The following is a 20,319-nucleotide window of genomic DNA, read 5'->3' on the forward strand; positions in this document are numbered from 1 at the left end:
ATAGCAAGTGCATTTTTTATGCAGTCATCAATTCTCCCGAGAGGCCACACACAATTACCATGAGCAAACATATTAATGACGAGGAACGCATTTTTGCTATCCTACTAATCCTTCACTTGATCTGCTATTCTGCCCAAGCCGAAGAATTAAGAGACGTAAAAAAAAAATCAATATGCAGATTCATTGAATTTGATATACTATATTTATAGGTGTCCTAAAATTTTCATATTTACAATATATTTTCTTTTTTTTTTTTAGAAAGAAAATAAAAGTAAGACTCTCTCATAGAGTTCTATTTCTGTTCTCAACCCATTACCAATATGAGACCAAAGTTTCCTTCATAACCCCCCGAACTTTTTCGTAATCGCTCCGTTCCACCCCTCATTACATAGGTAACCTAAAAGTGGGTCTATTTCATTATATTCCATCAATATACTAATTCAAGTCATTGAGATAAGAGACATAAGAGAGATAAGAGATATCCTTTGGAGTCTATCTTTTTCTATATAGAAAGAAATAGTTGAAAAATACTAATTATCATATAATAAGACATCGAATATAATAATATGCTATAAAAATATTAATAATATCATAAAAGAATATTCTATAATAACACATCGAATACGGAAAAAGTACAAAAAAAAAATAACATAAAAGAATATTCTATAATAACACATCGAATACGGAAAAAGTACAAAAAAAAAAAATAACATAAAAGAATATTCTATTGATCATTACCCTTCAACCGGGTTATTTTATTCTATTCCACCTCTTAGAAAGAAACGAACTTAAATAAAAATACACTTAACCCTTCAACCGGGTTATTTTATTCTATTCCACCTCTTAGAAAGAAAAGAACTTAAATAAAAATACACTTAATAGCATGGCGATACATTTATACAAAACTTCTTCACGAAATCGTTTGATTTATGGACAGCATCATTGTAGTACAGGCCGTACTAATATCATAAAAGAATATTCGATAATAACACATCGAATACGGAAAAAGTACAAACAAAATAACATAAAAGAATATCTTTTTTAAATTCTCAAAAAATAACAATAAACTGCAAAACATGGAGGTTGCTTTACAATGACGTATCGATCATTTATACTAAAATATTTAGTGCCGTTCTGTCTAAAAATAATGAATTCGGCCGTTGTGACCGGACTTTATTATGGATTTTTGACCACATTCTGCATAGGGCCCTCTTATCTCTTCATTATTCGAGCCCGGGTTAGGAACGAAGGGACCGAGATGGTAGTATCAGCAACAACCGGGTTTATTACGGGATACCTCATTATGTTTATATCAATCTATTATGCGCCTTTGCATTTAGCATTGAATAGACCTCATACAATAACTGTCCTAATTCTACCATATATTTTCTTTCATTTCGTAGAGAAAAATAATAAATACTTCTATTCGGATCCCAGATACGATAATGCAAATTCAATACATAAATTCAATATTGTTAAAGAATTCTTTACCAATTTTTTGTTTCAGTTAATAAACCCTCTTCTTTTCCAAAGTTCAATTTTAATAAGATTACTGCAGATTTGTCTCTTTCGGTCCAACAATAAATTGTTATTCTTAACAAGTAGTTTTGTTGGTTGGTTAATTGGTCACATATTTTTGATGAAATTAATGGGATTCCCAATAGTCTGGTTCCAGCAAAAAGGTTCGATCAAATCTAAGCTAACTAAGCTAATTATGGGATTTGATAAATACATTCTCTTACAATTGCGATATTATGGGGGTCAAATATTTGTAGTTTTTGTCTTTGTTATCTTTCTTCACTATTTAGGCAGAATACCGGCTCCTTATTTTTATCGTAATACTACTGGTACTGCGAAAATCGCAGAACAAGACGATGAGGATCAGGATGAGGATCAGGATGAGGATCAGGATGAGGATATGGATATGGATGCTAAAAGCGAAATCGATGTTCAAAGAAAAGCAAAAGCAGAAAATATTTTTAGTTATCTTTTTTCGGAAAAAGATAAAATTTTTGACAACATTAAGGAATCGGATCAAAACTTGCAATTGGGAAAACCCATTGTAACTACTCTTTTCGATTATCAACGATGGATTCGGCCATTGCGATATATAAAAAATTTGCACTTTGAAAACGTTGTAAGAGATGAAAATTCACAATTTTTTTTTCATATATGTAAAAGTGATGGAAAAGAACGAATCTCTTTCACGTATCCACCTAGTTTATCTATTTTTCAGAAAATGATGGAAAAAAAAATGAATCTCTTCACAAAAGATAAAATCTCCAATAATGATAATGATAATGATAATGAATTGTCTAATTTTTGGAGCTACAATCATAATGAAAAAAAAAAGAAACTAATCAATGAATTTTTTAAAAGGGCCCAATTTCTAGATAAGAACTATAAGAATTTGAGTCCTCCGGATGTATTTGCAAACTCAGTTAGATTGTGTAATGATGACATGGAAAATAAATATTTAACTAAAATATATGATCCTTTTTTGAATGGACGTTTTCGCGGAGAAATCAAAAAAAACTTTTCACCACCAGAAAGAAATTCCATTTTCGTAAATAAGATTCACGGTCTCCTTCTTTCTAGTAATACTAATGATCCAGAATTGGAACAGAAAATTGATCCAGAATTGGAACAGAAAATTGATCCAGAATTGGAACAGAAAATAGATCGATTTGATAGAAAATTTTTATTCAATGAATTTGGTTTTTTTTTTAATGTAATCAATAAATTTTCAGAAAAACCAGTATCAAGTTTAAATTTTGACAGATTTTATTTATTTCCAGAACATGAACAAGTAAAAAAATATTCCGAAGAAAAAAAAATAAAAAAAGAATTCTTATTCGACGCAATTAGAACTGATGAGAAGAATAAAACCATTTTTAATAGCACAAATTGTACTGAAATAAACGAAATCGAGAAAGAAGTTCCTCGATGGTCATACAAGTTAATTGACGAAGTGCAGCAACTGACGGAAAGCTCAGCAGCGGAGGCTGAGATTCGTTGTGCAAGAGCGGAACGTGTAGTTGTTTTTAGTGCTCAAACAGAGTCACTGGATTTCCGTATTAAAAATAAACATAAGTCGAATATTGATGACAATGGGAATTCGCCTAAATTGCACCCAGAGACGGAATTTTCTCTAGTAAAATATTCACGCGAACCGGATTTCAACCGAGGGATAATTAAAGGATCTATGCGCCCTCAAAGGCGTAAAACAGTTACTTGGAAATTCTTTCAAAGTAATGCCCATTCTCCAACTTTTTTGGAGATAATAGATGACTACCCGTTCTTTTTTGGTGAGCTTTATGATGATATATTGCAATATTGGAAAGAATATTTCAGGAAACCTGGTACGGACAATTCGGAATTTTTGGCTTTTCAGAAAAGGATGGAACACAAACACAAAGAGGAAAACAAAGACGAGGCTGAAAGCAGACTTAACGAAATAGAAGAATCCTGGGAAAGCATTTTATATGGTCTAAGAATTAGAAGTTTTGTATTACTATTCCAATCAAATCTTAGAAAATATATTATATTACCTTCATTGATAATAACGAAAAATATCATTCGTATCCTTTTATTGCAAGACCCCGAATGGTTAGAAGATATTAGCGATTGGAGAAAAGAAGTGCATATAAAATGCACCTATCAGGGCGTTCCAGTATCTGACAAGAAATTGCCAAAAGACTGGTTTTATGACGGTATTCAGATAAGGATCTTATCTCCTTTTGTTCTGAAACCTTGGCACAAATCTAAGGTACGATCTACTGAAAAAACAGAAGATCCACTGAAAAAAAAAAAAAGATCGACTAAAAAAAAAAACTTATGGTTTTTAACAGCTTATGGAACACAAATAGAATCGTACCTTGATTATCATGTCCCAAATCCATTTGCATTTTTGGGTCCCATTTTTAAAAAAATAACAAAATACTGGAAAAAAGATTTGAAAAAGCGTTTTTTTCTAGTTGCAGATGTTTTGCATCAAGGAAAAGACTGGTTTCGAACCATGTTAGAAAACATAGAAAAGTTTAAGATGGAAAGTTTTCTTAAAAGTTGTCTATTTGGGGTGCAAAAAAGCGATGAATTAACTGAAGAAAGTACAACAAATTCAATAATAAGTACGAATAGCCCAATGATTGGGGAATCACCCGTTATAATTGAATCTATCAATTTGACAAATTCTTCATTCACAGAAACAAGGATAAAAGATCTTAATGTTAAAACAACCAGAATAATAAAACAAATAGAAAAAATGACAGAAGAAATGACAGAAGAAAACAAAGAGGAGATTATAACTTCAGAGAAAAATTTGAATTCGAACAAACTAACTTATGATGGTAAAAGATTAGAATTACAAAAAAATCTTTTCCAAATATTAAAAAGAAGAACTGTTCGATTAATCCGTAAATCCTATTCTTTTTTACAAATTTTCATGAAAAGGATATACATAGATATCCTTTTATATATCATTAGTATTCCTAGGATCCATGGACAACGTTTTCTCGATTTTCTTGAATCAATTTTCAATGTAAATAAATCTATTTCCAATAAAAAACAAAATGAACAAACATTTGATAAAAAAAATCCAATTCCTCTTATGTCGAGTATAGACAAATATTGCAATATTACGAATCTAAATTCAGAGAATTCTTGTGACGTACCTTATTTGTCACAAGGATATGTATTTTCTAAATTAGCACAAATCCAAGTTAGTAATGAATATAAGTATAAGTTCAGGTCTATTTTTGAATCTCATGAACATGAAAGATCTATTTTTCTTAAGGATGAAATAAAGAATTATTTTTCGAGAATACGGGCAATATCCGATTCTAAATTAGGACATAATAAACTTCGCGATTCTGCAATGAATCAATGGACAAGTTGGTTAAAGATTCATTATCAATATGATTTACCTCTGAACATATGGTCGAAATTAGGATCAAAAAAATGGAGAAATAAAATCAATGAACATCGTGTGGCTCAAAATAAAGATTTAATTGAATATGATTCATATGGAAAAAGTCAATTAAGTCTTTACACAAAACAACAAGTAGACTTATTAGAAAAAAAAAAAAAAACTCAAAAACAATATAGATATGATCTTTTCTCTTATCAATTTCTGAATTATGTAGATAATAAAAAAGCATCTATTTTTGGATATAGACCACCATTGCAAGCAAACAAAAACCAAGCGATTTCTTATAATTACAACACGTCTAAAAACGAATTATTTGCTACAATAAGCAATATCTGTATCAAAAATTATATAGTAAAAGATGATATTAATGATATAGTAAAAGATGATATTAATGATATAGTAGAAGATGATATTAATGATATAGTAGAAGATGATATTAATGATATAGTAGAAGATGATATTAGAGATATAGTAGAAGATGATATTAGAGAAAAAAAAAAAAATCTGGAGAGAAAGTATTTAAGGAGGATAAGGGATGTAAAAATCAAGAAAAAGACCATACGGAAACGGAAACCGAATCCGAGATCTTGGTTCTTTTCAAAATTAAATATATTATATAATGCATATAAGAAGAATCCTTGGATCGTACCAAGAAAATCACTTTTTTTGCAGTTTTATGGAAAAGAAGTAAAAGGCGTTACTAATGACTTAGCGTTAGGAACTAAAGAATACGCGAGTGGAAAAGATCTTAACTTATCTCTCTCAAGGTTTTTTGGAAAAACAAACGATGAAACTTTGGTAAATCGAACCCAAAAGGATATAAAGGCAGAACGAGATTTCTTACTAGACAAATATTTGGGTTTTTATTTAAACTGTGATACTGATTTCCAAGAAAGCATGATGAATAATATCAACTTCTATTGTCTCCTATTTAGATTGAAAAAAATGAAAAAATTTTTTATAAAGTCTATTAAACAGGGAGACCTAGATATAGAGTCTATGATTCTTGTTAATAATCCTACGGATTTCGCTACTACAGAATGTAGGGACAATACCGAATTGTTTGATAAACTTACGTTTGTTATTGAACCTGTTCGCGTGTCTAGAAAAAATTTGGAACAATTTTTTATATATCAAACCATAAGTCTACCGTTGATTCATAAGAGTAGGCGCGATATTTTAAAAAGAAACTCGAATAAAAGTCGTGTTGATCAAAAGATAAGAAAAAATAAAGATAAAAATCATTATGATTTGCTTGTTCCTGAAAATCTTTTTTCCACTAGACGCCGTAGAGAATTGAGAATTCTAATTTCTTTGAATTCTAGAAAGGCTTTGCATAGAAAGAGAAAAAATTACAATGAGAATAAAATAAATAATTTTTCTCAAGTTTTGGCTAAAAATAACGATTTTGATAGCGAAACAAAAAAACTAATGAATTTGAAATTATTTCTTTGGCCAAATTATCGATTAGAAGATTTAGCTTGTATGAATCGCTATTGGTTTGATACCCATAATGGAAGTCGTTTCAGTCTATTAAGGATACGTATGTATCCTCGATTGAAAATTTGATCGATAATCTATATTTCTCTTCTATTTACCCTTATCCTAATATTTCTCGTAACATATCCGCTATCTGATATACGAACATATATATATATATATAAATTATAATATATAATTTATATATATATATATATAATTATAATAATAAAAAAAAAAAAAGAAATTCAGAATTGTTAAGTAAATTAAGATTTTTTTATATACAAAATTCAAAATTCGTGTCATTACTATTACTGATCAATAAAAATATCTACCAAAAAGCAGGGGGAGAGAAAAGCTTTCATTTCATTTTATGATAAAAAATTTATTTATACCTTTTATTTCACAAAAAAAAAAAGAAGAAGAAAACCCGGGATCAGTTGAATTTCAAGTAGTCAATTTCACTAATAAAATACGAAAACTTACTTCACATTTTAAATTACACCCAAAAGACTATTTATCTCAAAGAGGTTTACGTAAAATTCTGGGAAAACGGCAAGGACTACTGTCTTATTTGTTAGAGAGAGATAAAAGACGTTTTGAAAAGTTAATGAGTGAGTTGAATACTCGGGATTCACAAATTCGTTAATTTCAAGAGTCATTTTTAATTATTCGATTTATTAGATCCTGAATTTTGATGAACTTTTTTTTTAACGATTCATGGAAGAATGAATCGAGGAAAAACCTATGAATGTCCCAACTACAAGAAAAGACCTCATGATAGTCAATATGGGGCCTCAGCACCCATCAATGCATGGTGTTCTTCGACTTATTGTTACTCTGGATGGTGAAGATGTTATTGATTGTGAACCAATATTGGGTTATTTACACAGAGGTATGGAAAAAATTGCGGAAAACCGAACAATTATACAATATCTGCCTTATGTAACACGTTGGGATTATTTAGCTACTATGTTCACAGAAGCAATAACCGTAAACGGACCAGAACAATTGGGAAATATTCAAGTACCTAAAAGAGCCAGCTATATACGAGTAATTATGTTGGAGTTAAGTCGTATAGCTTCTCATCTACTATGGCTGGGACCTTTTATGGCAGATATTGGTGCACAAACTCCTTTTTTCTATATTTTTAGAGAAAGAGAATTAATATATGATCTATTTGAAGCTGCTACAGGTATGAGAATGATGCATAATTTTTTTCGTATCGGAGGAGTTTCAGCTGATCTACCTTATGGTTGGATAGATAAATGTTTTGATTTCTGCAATTATTTTTTAACAAGGGTTATTGAATATCAAAAACTTATTACGCGAAATCCTATTTTTTTAGAACGGGTTGAGGGAGTAGGTATTATTGGTAGAGAGGAAGTAATAAATTGGGGCTTATCAGGACCGATGCTTCGGGCTTCCGGAATACAATGGGATTTACGTAAAGTTGATAATTATGAGTGTTACGAGGAGTTTGATTGGGAAGTTCAATGGCAAAAAGAAGGAGATTCATTAGCTCGTTATTTAGTTCGAATTGGTGAAATGATGGAATCCATAAAAATTATTCAACAGGCTTTGGAAGGAATTCCTGGTGGGCCGTATGAAAATTTAGAAATTCGCAGCTTTGATAGAGAAAAGGAGCCAGAATGGAATGATTTTGAATATCGATTCATTGGTAAAAAATCGTCTCCGACCTTTGAATTGCCAAAACAAGAACTTTATGTAAGAGTTGAGGCTCCCAAGGGAGAATTAGGAATTTTTCTAATAGGAGATCAGAATGGTTTTCCTTGGAGATGGAAAATTCGTCCACCAGGTTTTATCAATTTGCAAATTCTTCCTCAATTAGTTAAAAGAATGAAATTGGCTGATATTATGACAATACTAGGTAGCATAGATATCATTATGGGAGAAATTGATCGTTGAAATGATAATTGATACAACGGAAGTCCAAGATATAAATTCTTTTTCCGGATTGGAATCTTTAAAAGAGGTCTATGGAATTCTATGGATACTTGTACCTATTTTGATTCTTGTATTGGGAATCACAATAAGTGTACTAGCAATTGTATGGTTAGAAAGAGAAATATCTGCGGGGATACAACAGCGTATTGGACCTGAATACGCCGGTCCGTTTGGAGTTCTTCAAGCTCTAGCAGACGGAACAAAACTACTATTTAAAGAGAATCTTATTCCATCTAGGGGAGATATTCGTTTATTCAGTATAGGACCATCCATATCAGTCATATCAATTCTAATAAGCTATTCAGTAATTCCCTTTGGCTATAACTTTGTTTTATCGGATTTTAATATCGGTGTTTTTTTATGGATTGCTATTTCGAGTATTGCTCCCATCGGACTTCTTATGTCAGGGTATGGATCAAATAATAAATATTCCTTTTTGGGTGGTCTACGAGCTGCTGCTCAATCAATTAGTTATGAAATACCATTAACTCTATGTGTCTTATCAATATCTCTACGTGTGATTCGTTGAAACAGAAAAAGGTATTTGATGCTATTGTTATGCCCCTCTCTTTCTTTATAGTAATATAAAGCAAACGAGTCGAATAAATTGAATAGAAACCGTCATTATCTTTATTTTCTTTTTTGCAATTCGGATTGAAGAACTAAATTAGATAGTTATATGAGTGAAATAAAACAGCTTCTATTGAATAAAATTTATGAATACTATATTTATATTACTTATAATTAATAGCTAGTATGGGTATTTTAAATGGCAGTAAAAATATTGAGTCTCATTTTCTATGTATAAGAATGAAGTGAAATAAAATTATAAATAGAAGGGGCTGTGTAACCCAAGATTGGATAATTTGTCATCCAGTTTTGAAGCGGGATCAAAAGACCAACCTTATTTAGTTTTAGTTACTATTTCTATGAATTTTCATCGATGTATTAACATAAATAAGGTGGCTAATAAAAAAAGAAGTGGATGGTTAGAAACACCAAGATACACAAAGGATTAGTAACGCAGATTTTGTAAATTATCCAAAATGAAATTTACACATAATAGAAAAAGAATACTAATTGGGGCTTTAAGTTGGTAGAAAAAATCAAGCAATACTCCCCACAACTCCGATCCAGAGTATGCTTCCATCCACTGATTAAATAAATTACTATCAGGAACGGAAAAATCCTTTCAAATTTTGTAAGTCCCTTTATTTATGGCACAAAAAAGAAGAATAGGAACGAAAAAAACACAAGAAATCAAAAACGAAAAACAGATTTCTTTTTCGTTTTTGATTTCTTATATCCATATTCATATTCATAGAGATAAAATTCATATCATAATTAAGAAACGAATGTGTAATTATTTTTCGTAATTCAAAATTATGAGGGTTATTTATAATTATAAAAGAGTATTTTATTGAGCAATTCAGTTATTACTCAACAAATTCAAATTTTGATTTTTAAGGGATGAGATCAATTCAGAAGTACCTTATTATATCTTTATATTAATTTATTCAAATGGATTTATCTTTCTTATTTCATTATTTCTACAACAGACAGAATTGAATTGGTCTAATTCAGAACCGTCCCATAAATTCAAATCTTATATATCTTAGGGATATATCAAGACATAAATAATTGGCGCCCGGTCCTTAGATTTATTTAAGGCTTTCCAGGAGCCGTATGAGGTGAAAATCTCATGTACGGTTCTGTAATAGAGATGGGAACAGTAATGTTATCATCGACTAGGATTATCTAACAGTTTAAGTACAGTTGATATAGTTGATGCGCAATCAAAATATGGTTTTTGGGGATGGAATTTGTGGCGTCAACCTATGGGTTTCATCGTTTTTCTAATTTCTTCCCTAGCAGAATGTGAAAGATTACCTTTTGATTTACCAGAAGCAGAAGAAGAATTAGTAGCGGGTTATCAAACTGAATATTCGGGTATTAGATTTGGTTTATTTTACGTTGCTTCCTATTTAAACCTATTAATTTCTTCATTATTTGTAACAGTTCTTTACTTGGGCGGTTCAAATATCTCTATTCCGTACATATTCGTTTCTGAATTTTTTGAAATAAATAAAACATATGGAGTTTTTGGAACTACAATTGATCTCTTTATTACATTAGCTAAAACTTATTTTTTCTTATTCGTTTCGATCATAACAAGATGGTCTTTGCCTAGGCTAAGAATGGATCAATTATTAAATCTTGGATGGAAGTTTCTTTTACCTATTTCTCTCGGTAATCTATTATTAACAACTTCGTCTCAATTGTTTTCACTGTAAAGGGTGGATCTTCCATTGTCTCAAATAAGAGAAAGAAATAAAACAAAAATATTCATAGATATTTACGATATGTTCCTTATGGTAACTGGGTTCATGAATTATGGTCAACAAACAGTCCGAGCTGCAAGGTACATTGGTCAAAGTTTCGTGATTATCTTATCTCACGCAAATCGTTTACCTGTAACTATTCAATATCCTTATGAAAAATTAATCACACCGGAACGTTTCCGCGGTCGAATCCATTTTGAATTTGATAAATGCATTGCTTGTGAAGTATGTGTTCGTGTATGTCCTATAGATTTACCCGTTGTTGATTGGAAACTGGAAACTGATATTCGAAAGAAACGATTACTGAATTACAGTATTGATTTCGGAATCTGTATTTTTTGTGGTAACTGTATTGAATATTGTCCAACAAATTGCTTATCAATGACTGAAGAATATGAACTTTCAACTTATGATCGTCACGAATTGAATTATAATCAAATAGCTTTGGGCCGTTTACCAATGTCTGTAATTGATGATTATACAATTCGAACAATTCAAATAAAAAAATAAACTTTTTTTTGAATTACCTAGAATTATTATTCTTATAAAAAAAAAAAAAAAAGAATATTCTATATATATATCTATAATATATATATAGAATAATCTAAATAAAATATTATGAATTTTTTAAAATATTATAAAAAATGGAATAAATATTCGATATCAGATTATAAATATTCTATATTCTCTTCTATATTATAGCAATATATTCGTAAATCAAATACATAAATATATTATCGAAATTATAAAAATTTTAAATATTTAATAAATAATATAAAATCGTTCTATATATTATATCTACTTTTAAACTTTCGTTTTAGTATAGTTTCAAACAACTCCTCCTCTTTTTAGTATAAATACTGGAATGACATTGATTATATAACTGTAACTATAATCAATTCAAACTCCTTGGGATTCTTTTTCAATGCAAAGAAAAATTTAAGTATATAATTTTTTTTTCCTGGTCATATCAATAAGGTCATGAAATTACGATTTCTTTGTCTTTTTTTTTTTTTACATATAATGGCTTTACCTGAAACGCTACACGATTTTCTTTTAGTCTTTCTGGGATCGGGTCTTATATTAGGAAGTCTAGGGGTAGTATTACTTACCAATCCCATTTTTTCTGCTTTTTCGTTGGGACTGGTTCTTGTTTGTATATCTTTATTCTATATTTTATCAAACTCCCATTTTGTAGCTGCATCACAGCTACTTATTTACGTGGGAGCTATTAATATTTTAATAATATTTGCTGTGATGTTCATGAATAGTTCAGAATATTACCAAGATTTTAATCTTTGGACCGTCGGGGATGGAATTACTTTGATAGTTTGTACAAGTATTTTTGTTTCACTAGTAACTACTATTCCAGATACATCATGGTACGGAATTATTTGGACTACAAGACCAAATCAGATTATCGAGCAAGATTTGATAAGTACTAGTCAACAAATTGGAATTCATTTATCAACCGATTTTTTTCTTCCATTTGAACTCATTTCAATAATTCTTTTAGTTGCTTTGATAGGTACAATTGTTGTAGCTCGGCAGTAAAAAATCTTTAGAGAACTAATAACATAAATCCACATTCCACTTTTTTTTTATTGCCGATATATATATTCTTTTGTTCCAGACTTTTTATATTCTTTAGTCAATCGAATCCGTTGAATTGTTTGTTGTTCATATTGAAATGAATCCAAATTAATAAGGAGTTGGTCAATGATGCTCGAACATGTACTTGTTTTGAGTGCCTATTTATTTTCTATTGGTATCTATGGATTGATCACGAGTCGAAATATGGTTAGAGCCCTTATGTGTCTTGAACTTATACTGAATGCAGTTAATATAAATCTCGTAACTTTTTCTGATTTTTTTGATAATCGCCAATTAAAAGGAAATATTTTTTCAATTTTTGTTATAGCTATTGCAGCCGCTGAAGCCGCTATCGGACTAGCTATTGTTTCCTCCATTTATCGTAACAGAAAATCAACCCGTATCAATCAATCGAATTTGTTGAATAAATAGCATAAATCATAACATAATCCAAATAAAAAAAGTGGAATTTCAAATAATGTAATATTTATCAATTCATATTAGTATATATGCTCCACAACTTATGATCCTGTTTGCATTTGCTAAATCATAAGAAATCAAAGTATCCTGGTCCTCTTCTATATGCTTATTATAAATTTATCTAGACGTCTTTTTTGATTAACAATATTCTGACAAATCATTGATTCATTGATTCATCTGGTGTAAAAATATATGATTCATTTACGAGTTTACTAGATTGATAATTTTTTTTTTGATGTTAAAAAATTACTATAGATACAATGTCACATTCAGTAAAGATTTATGATACATGTATAGGATGTACTCAATGTGTCCGAGCCTGTCCCACAGATGTATTAGAAATGATACCCTGGGATGGATGTAAAGCCAAGCAAATAGCTTCTGCCCCAAGAACAGAGGACTGTGTTGGTTGTAAGAGGTGTGAGTCCGCTTGTCCAACGGATTTCTTAAGTGTTCGAGTTTATTTATGGCATGAAACAACTCGAAGTATGGGTCTAGCTTATTGATACGTTTCAAAAAACACCACACGAATACGTTTTTTTACTGGCAAAAACCCGTGCTCAAAATAAAATAGAAAAATCTTTTTTTCTATTTTATTTTGAGCACGGGTTTTTCTGGCCCAAGTGTATCTTATTTTTATCACGAATAATTTTCCTTGGTTAACAATAGTTGTAGTTTTGCCAATAGCCGCGGGTTCCTTAATTTTATTATTTCCTCATAGGGGAAATAAGGTAATTAGGTGGTATAGCATTTGTATATGCTTAATTGATCTACTTCTAACAACCTATGCATTTTGTTATCATTTCCAATTGGATGATCCACTTATTCAACTAACGGAGAATTATAAATGGATCAATTTTTTTGATTTTTACTGGAGATTGGGAATAGATGGACTCTCTATAGGACCTATTTTACTGACGGGATTTATAACTACTTTAGCCACTTTAGCGGCTCAGCCGGTTACTCGAGAATACCCATTATTCTATTTCCTGATGTTAGCAATGTATAGCGGTCAAATGGGACCATTTGCTTCTCGAGACATTTTACTTTTTTTCATCATGTGGGAATTGGAATTAATTCCAGTTTATCTACTTTTAGCCATGTGGGGGGGAAAGAAACGTTTGTATTCAGCTACAAAGTTTATTTTGTACACTGCAGGAAGTTCTGTTTTTTTATTAATAGGAGTTCTGGGTATCGGTTTATATGGTTCTAATGAACCAACATTAAATTTTGAAACATTAACTAATCAATCGTATCCCGTGGTGCTAGAAATAATATTCTATATAGGATTTCTTATTGCTTTTGCTGTCAAATCGCCGATTATACCCTTACATACATGGTTACCAGATACCCACGGAGAGGCACATTACAGCACTTGTATGCTTTTAGCCGGAATCTTATTAAAAATGGGAGCATATGGGTTGGTTCGAATTAATATGGAATTTTTTTCCCACGCTCATTCCATATTTTGCCCCTGGTTAATGATAGTAGGTTCTATTCAAATAATCTATGCCGCTTTAACAGCTTTTGGTCAACGCAATTTAAAAAAAAGAATAGCTTATTCCTCGGTCTCTCATATGGGTTTCATAATTATAGGAATTGGTTCTATAAGTGATACTGGGCTCAACGGGGTCATTTTGCAAATAATATCTCATGGATTTATTGGGGCTGCGCTTTTTTTCTTGGCAGGAACTAGTTATGATAGACTACGTCTTCTTTATCTTGACGAAATGGGCGGAATGGCTATCCCAATGCCAAAAATATTCACGATTTTCACTATCTTATCCATGGCTTCTCTTGCATTGCCGGGCATGAGCGGTTTTGTTGCAGAATTGATAGTTTTTTTTGGAATAATTACTAGTCAAAAATATCTTTTCATGATGAAAATACTAATTACTTTTGTAACAGCGATTGGAATGATATTAACTCCCATTTATTTATTATCTATCTTACGGCAGATGTTCTATGGATACAAGTTTTTTAATACACCAAACTCTTATTTTTTTGATTCTGGGCCGAGAGAATTATTTATTTCGATTTCTATCCTTATACCCGTAATAGGTATTGGTATTTATCCAGATTTCATTTTCTCATTCTCGGTTGACAAGGTTGAAGCTATTCTATCTAATTTTTGATAGATGGTTTTCGTGAATAAATGAATAAAACCAATAAATCAAAAAGAGAAAAAAACCTTTGTCCAATGAATGAAAATGGGATTTTTCCCTTAGATTTACTTAAAAAAAATTAGAATTGTAATCGAATATGTTTGTTGTTTGTGAGAACCCCTTGAATCATTACATTACTTGATTGAAAGGGTTCTCGACGATTTATGGAAAGTATATATTTTTATGCTTTCCATATTTGTATTTCTCAGGTTCTTTACTCATTTAAATTCAATTAGATGTAAATGAACCATAACTATGTAGTCCTATTCCTAAAAGATTGATCCCCAAATAACATATCCAAATTATAAGAAATCCTATAGAGGCTACTATGGAAGAATTTACACCTTCCCATTTTTTATTTTTTCGAGTATGTAAATAAATCGCGAATATGGTCCAAGTAATAAAGGCCCAAGTTTCCTTTGGATCCCAATTCCAATAAGACCCCCATGCCTCGTTAGCCCATACTGCTCCTGAAAGAATACCTATCGTTAAAAAGAGAAAACCCAGACTAATAATACGATAACTCCAACGATCCAATTGTTGAATAAATTGAGACCTGTAATAATTTATAGAAGAGGAAAAAGAAGTTTTTCGTAAAAAATTGTTTCTTTCATTCAGATTCATGTATTTTATTTCAACATAATCAACCGATTTATTTAAAGAATCCAAATTCTTGCTTTTACCAAGAATTTGGATGATTTCTTGAAACGTAATGACTAAAATAGCCACTGATAATAATGATCCACATAAAAGAGCTGCATAGCCTAATATCATCATACTTACGTGCATCATTAGCCAATGGGATTGTAGAGCTGGTACTAATATTACGGATTGATGCATTTTTGTTAAAAGACCCGAAGTGGCAAAGCCTTGGGTAAAAATAACACTTGGTGCAATTATTGTACTTAAAAGGTTTTTATCCTTTTTAAAACCAGGAACTATATGAAAAATTGAAAAACCCCATGAAAGAAAGATTAAGGATTCATATAAATCACTAAATGGTAAATGGCCCGAAAAAAACCAACGAGTAATTAACAATCCCGTTACACAGAAAAAAGTTATTATCATAGCTTTTTTGGACAAATCATATAATCCTACGATTTCATTGACTAATAGGGTTATCAAATGAATTGAAATAACAATGGATATGACGGAAAACGATATATGAGTTAATATATGCTCTAAAGTTGAAAATATCATATATATATATATAATGAAAATAAATATCTATAATGAAAATAAAAAAGGTATGAATACTGGGAATAAAAATAGGGAATGGAATTCATTATAGGACTTATTCTTTTAGAATTTTTAGAATATAGTATACCATGCCGCTACTCGGACTCGAACCGAGATGCTCTAGCACTGCTTCCTAAGAGCAGCGTGTCTACCAATTTCACCATAGCGGCTTACTCGAAATCATAATAACAGATTCTTTAGTCAATCGTCGAGATTGCAAAAATCCATTAAAGTTCAATATGTTATGTATTTAGTACATTTCTTTACTAAACATTTATTCTAAATTAAAAATAATAAATAAATTTAAATATTTTCGAATATCGAAAATATATGAATATAGAAAATATAGAAATAGATTCTATATAGAATGATTTTTTATTAACTATAAGTATAATTAACTATAAGTATAGTAATTAATATATATATATAAATAAATAGAACGTTTTGATTTCTATATGAAATTGTATTCTTGTTTTTTTTTCATTTCCATTCAAATTTAACAACGACAGGGAAAGGTTTTTCGTAGTTTAGACAGTGCTGTTGGAACTAGAACTATCAAATTCTGACTTCAATCCAGAAATGAAAAACGACATTTTTTTGTAGTTGTTTATGACTCTAAAGAAATGCATTTCAATTTTTTGAATGTAGTGTTTCATTTTAGATATATTAATTTGCTTTTATTCAAAAAATTGAAAAAATTATAGTATAGATTCTATATTTAGAATATATTATATATATTCTAAATATAGAATCTATATTCTATATTAGTATTAGTATAAAATGAGTATTAAAGAATACTCTTTGAATCGAGCTAATTCATTTTTTTTTATTGTTACAAAAAAAAACTTTTTGATTTACCTGTAAAAATGGATTGAGCTAATGAAAAGGCTTTCAATGCTGTCGTATATGCCTTTTTTTTCCAAAAATTCTTGCGAATTTTTTTTTTTGATATAGAAGTGCGCTTTTTTGGAACTGCCATCTAACTAGAATAGTTTTTTCATTGCTATTGTTCAATGTGAAAGACATTTGTTCTGTAAATGAAAACAAATTATTCTGTAATTAGCTATATATCTTATCTATCTGAATTACCTCTTTTTTTTTCTATATAAAGTAAAAACATGGAATATTATAATATAAACCTTTTCAAAATTTTTACAAACATAGAGAATAGATATATATAGATCTCTTTTTATTGTAATGTAAAAAAATCAATGAGTTCATTTTTGAACTATTGTTTTTATGATTTATATCAAAAAAAACGAATGTTCTTCGTTTTGGTGTAATTATTTATTCCTTATTTATTATTATTTATGAATTGTAATTAATACTAAAATTATTAGTTATTTTTTATTTCTTAATAAATATATATATATATAAAAAGACTAATAAAGTAATTCATATTACTTATAATTAATATAATTTAAATTAATAATAACTAATAATCATTTTTTTTTACTAGGAATTTGGTTATTGGCCGATTTTGAGTTTGTACTTTCCAATATTGGAACGATTGTGCAAAGATTCAGAATAATTAAGAATATCAAATTCTATTTATATAGCCACTTTTTTATTAACCGAACCCCTTTACAAAAGAGATAAAACAAACGAATAAGAAACAAAATTCATCAAGAATCTAAATATTTTTTATTCTTTATTTTTTTTTGTATGGAATATACACATCAATCGTCATGGATTATACCTTTCATCCCTCTTCCAGTTCCTATTTTAATAGGGGTCGGACTTCTATTTTTTCCCACAGCAACAAAAAATATTCGCCGTATGTGGGTTTTTCCTAGTATTTTTTTGTTAACGATAGTTATGATTTTTTCGATCGATCTATCTATTCATCAAATCAACAACAGTTCGATCTATCAATATGTATGGTCTTGGACTATAAATAATGATCTTTCTTTAGAGTTTGGCTACTTGATCGATTCACTTACTTCTATTATGTCAATATTAATCACGACAGTTGGGATTTTGGTTCTAATTTATAGTGATAGTTACATGTCTCATGATCAAAGCTATTTGAGATTTTTTACTTATTTGAGTTTTTTTAATACGTCAATGTTGGGATTAGTTACTAGTTCAAATTTGATACAAGTTTATATTTTTTGGGAATTGGTTGGAATGTGTTCTTATCTATTAATAGGTTTTTGGTTCACACGTCCTATTGCGGCAAATGCTTGTCAAAAAGCGTTTGTAACTAATCGTGTAGGGGATTTTGGTTTATTATTAGGAATTTTAGGTTTTTATTGGATAACGGGTAGTTTGGAATTTCGTGATTTATTTCAAATATTCAATAACTTAATTTATAAGAATGAGGTTAATATTTTTTTTGTTACTTTGTGTGCTCTCTTGTTATTTTGCGGCTCGGTTGCCAAATCTGCCCAATTCCCTCTTCATGTATGGTTACCAGATGCTATGGAAGGTCCTACTCCTATTTCCGCTCTTATACATGCTGCTACTATGGTAGCAGCAGGAATTTTTCTTGTAGCTCGCCTTCTTCCTCTTTTCATAGTTATACCCTCCATAATGAGTGGAATAGCTTTGATAGGTATAATCACAGTAGTATTAGGGGCAACTTTAGCTATTGCTCAAAAAGATATTAAGAAAAATTTGGCCTATTCGACAATGTCTCAATTGGGTTATATGATCTTAGCTTTAGGTATGGGCTCTTATCGAGCCGCTTTATTTCATTTGATTACCCATGCTTATTCAAAAGCATTGTTGTTTTTAGGATCTGGATCCATTATTCATTCCATGGAAGCTATTGTTGGCTATTCTCCAGATAAAAGTCAAAATATGGTTCTTATGGGGGGGTTAACAAAACATGCACCAATTACAAAAAATGCTTTTTTAATAGGTACACTTTCGCTTTGTGGTATTCCACCTTTTGCTTGTTTTTGGTCCAAGGATGGGATTCTTAATGATAGTTGGTTGTATTCACCAATTTTCGCAATAATAGCTTGTTCGACAGCAGGATTAACTGCATTTTATATGTTTCGAATCTATTTACTTGTTTTTGAAGGATATTTAAATGTTCATTTTCAACATTTCAACGGAAAGAAAAACAGTTCATTCTATTCAATATCTTTATGGGGCAAAGAAGAAAAAAAAAAATTAAAAAAGAAAATTCATTTATTAGCGTTATTAACAATGAATAATAATGAAAGGACTTCTTTTTTTCAGAAGAGGGCATATTCACATCGAATTAATCGAAATGTCAAAAGCATAAGACGTCTTTTTCTTGATAGTACCCATTTTGGTATTAAAAACATTGGTTTTTTTTACCCTCAAGAATCAGACAATACTATGCTATTTTCGATGCTTGTATTAGTACTATTTACTTTCTTCGTTGGGTCCGTTGGAATTTCTTTCAGCCAAGAAGGAATAGATTTGGATATATTATCTAAATTGTTAATTCCGTCTATAGACCTTTTACATCAAAACTCAAAAAATTCTGTGGATTGGTATGAATTTTTTACAAATGCAACTTTTTCAGTGAGTATAGCTTTTTTCGGAATATTAATAGCGTCTTTTTTCTATAAACCCGTTTTTTCTTCTTTACAAAATTTAAACTTATGTAATTTATTTCAAAAAGGTCTTCCTAAAAAAATTATTGCTGATAAAATAATCAATATTATATACGATTGGTCATATAATCGTGGTTATATAGATGCTTTTTTGGAAGTATCTTTAATTGCGAGTGTAAAAAAGTTAGCTAAATTCAATTATTTTTTTGATAGACAAATAATTGATGGAATTCCAAATGGAGTTGGTATTTCAAGTTTTTTTATGGGAGAGGCTATAAAATATGTGGGGGGAGGGCGAATTTCTTCGTATATTTTCTTTTTTCTGTTAATCTTTTTAGTAATTTGTTATTCTATATTTATCTAATAGAATGTACTATTCAAGGGGTTATCTCCTAAGAATGCTGGTAGAGTCATTTAATAATGACTCATCTCAAAAGTTTCCTTAATTTATTTAGTAGATCAAGAAAACAAGCTGCAACAGGAATATTTTTGAAATTGTTTTCTCTTTTTGTTTTAAGAGATTCTATTTTAAATTATCTTGTCTTTTTTTTTTTTTTATCTAGATTTAATAGAATCTATTTTAATTA

At 29.9% G+C, this 20,319-nt stretch overlaps 12 protein-coding genes and 1 non-coding gene across 13 annotated transcripts; 10 read left to right on the forward strand and 3 right to left on the reverse strand. All coding sequences in view use genetic code 11, as the record gives it.

The window, feature by feature from the left end:
* The first annotated feature begins 1,093 nt into the window (after window positions 1-1,093).
* On the forward strand, window positions 1,094-6,499 carry ycf1 (hypothetical chloroplast RF19). The gene has a single exon. The coding sequence runs from the start codon at window positions 1,094-1,096 to the stop codon at window positions 6,497-6,499; it is 5,406 nt and encodes a 1,801-aa protein (YP_002149777.1).
* Window positions 6,500-6,782: 283 nt separating this feature from the next.
* Window positions 6,783-7,058, forward strand: rps15 (ribosomal protein S15). Its single transcript has one exon. It carries the CDS (start codon window positions 6,783-6,785, stop codon window positions 7,056-7,058), a length of 276 nt encoding a protein of 91 aa, YP_002149778.1.
* A 98-nt stretch (window positions 7,059-7,156) lies between these two features.
* Window positions 7,157-8,338, forward strand: ndhH (NADH dehydrogenase subunit 7). The gene has a single exon. It carries the CDS (start codon window positions 7,157-7,159, stop codon window positions 8,336-8,338), a length of 1,182 nt encoding a protein of 393 aa, YP_002149779.1.
* Window position 8,339: 1 nt separating this feature from the next.
* Window positions 8,340-10,671, forward strand: ndhA (NADH dehydrogenase subunit 1). Its single transcript has 2 exons — window positions 8,340-8,891; window positions 10,132-10,671. Exons 1-2 carry the CDS (start codon window positions 8,340-8,342, stop codon window positions 10,669-10,671), a joined length of 1,092 nt encoding a protein of 363 aa, YP_002149780.1.
* A 69-nt stretch (window positions 10,672-10,740) lies between these two features.
* ndhI (NADH dehydrogenase subunit I) lies at window positions 10,741-11,229 on the forward strand. Its single transcript has one exon. It carries the CDS (start codon window positions 10,741-10,743, stop codon window positions 11,227-11,229), a length of 489 nt encoding a protein of 162 aa, YP_002149781.1.
* A 513-nt stretch (window positions 11,230-11,742) lies between these two features.
* On the forward strand, window positions 11,743-12,273 carry ndhG (NADH dehydrogenase subunit 6). The gene has a single exon. The coding sequence runs from the start codon at window positions 11,743-11,745 to the stop codon at window positions 12,271-12,273; it is 531 nt and encodes a 176-aa protein (YP_002149782.1).
* Window positions 12,274-12,438: 165 nt separating this feature from the next.
* On the forward strand, window positions 12,439-12,744 carry ndhE (NADH dehydrogenase subunit 4L). The gene has a single exon. The coding sequence runs from the start codon at window positions 12,439-12,441 to the stop codon at window positions 12,742-12,744; it is 306 nt and encodes a 101-aa protein (YP_002149783.1).
* Window positions 12,745-13,052: 308 nt separating this feature from the next.
* psaC (photosystem I subunit VII) lies at window positions 13,053-13,298 on the forward strand. The gene has a single exon. It carries the CDS (start codon window positions 13,053-13,055, stop codon window positions 13,296-13,298), a length of 246 nt encoding a protein of 81 aa, YP_002149784.1.
* A 135-nt stretch (window positions 13,299-13,433) lies between these two features.
* Window positions 13,434-14,927, forward strand: ndhD (NADH dehydrogenase subunit 4). Its single transcript is given in 1 exon segment — window positions 13,434-14,927. A coding segment is annotated over 1 exon segment (1,494 nt).
* A 258-nt stretch (window positions 14,928-15,185) lies between these two features.
* On the reverse strand, window positions 15,186-16,157 carry ccsA (cytochrome c biogenesis protein). The gene has a single exon. The coding sequence runs from the start codon at window positions 16,155-16,157 to the stop codon at window positions 15,186-15,188; it is 972 nt and encodes a 323-aa protein (YP_002149786.1).
* A 129-nt stretch (window positions 16,158-16,286) lies between these two features.
* trnL-UAG lies at window positions 16,287-16,366 on the reverse strand. Its single transcript has one exon. It is a non-coding gene; the product is annotated as a tRNA-Leu (tRNA).
* Window positions 16,367-17,028: 662 nt separating this feature from the next.
* On the reverse strand, window positions 17,029-17,175 carry rpl32 (ribosomal protein L32). Its single transcript has one exon. The coding sequence runs from the start codon at window positions 17,173-17,175 to the stop codon at window positions 17,029-17,031; it is 147 nt and encodes a 48-aa protein (YP_002149787.1).
* Window positions 17,176-17,861: 686 nt separating this feature from the next.
* ndhF (NADH dehydrogenase subunit 5) lies at window positions 17,862-20,096 on the forward strand. The gene has a single exon. It carries the CDS (start codon window positions 17,862-17,864, stop codon window positions 20,094-20,096), a length of 2,235 nt encoding a protein of 744 aa, YP_002149788.1.
* Window positions 20,097-20,319: the final 223 nt, after the last annotated feature.

Source organism: Cicer arietinum, chloroplast (assembly GCF_000331145.2).
Source record: "Cicer arietinum chloroplast, complete genome".
Taxonomy (NCBI): Eukaryota; Viridiplantae; Streptophyta; class Magnoliopsida; order Fabales; family Fabaceae; genus Cicer; species Cicer arietinum.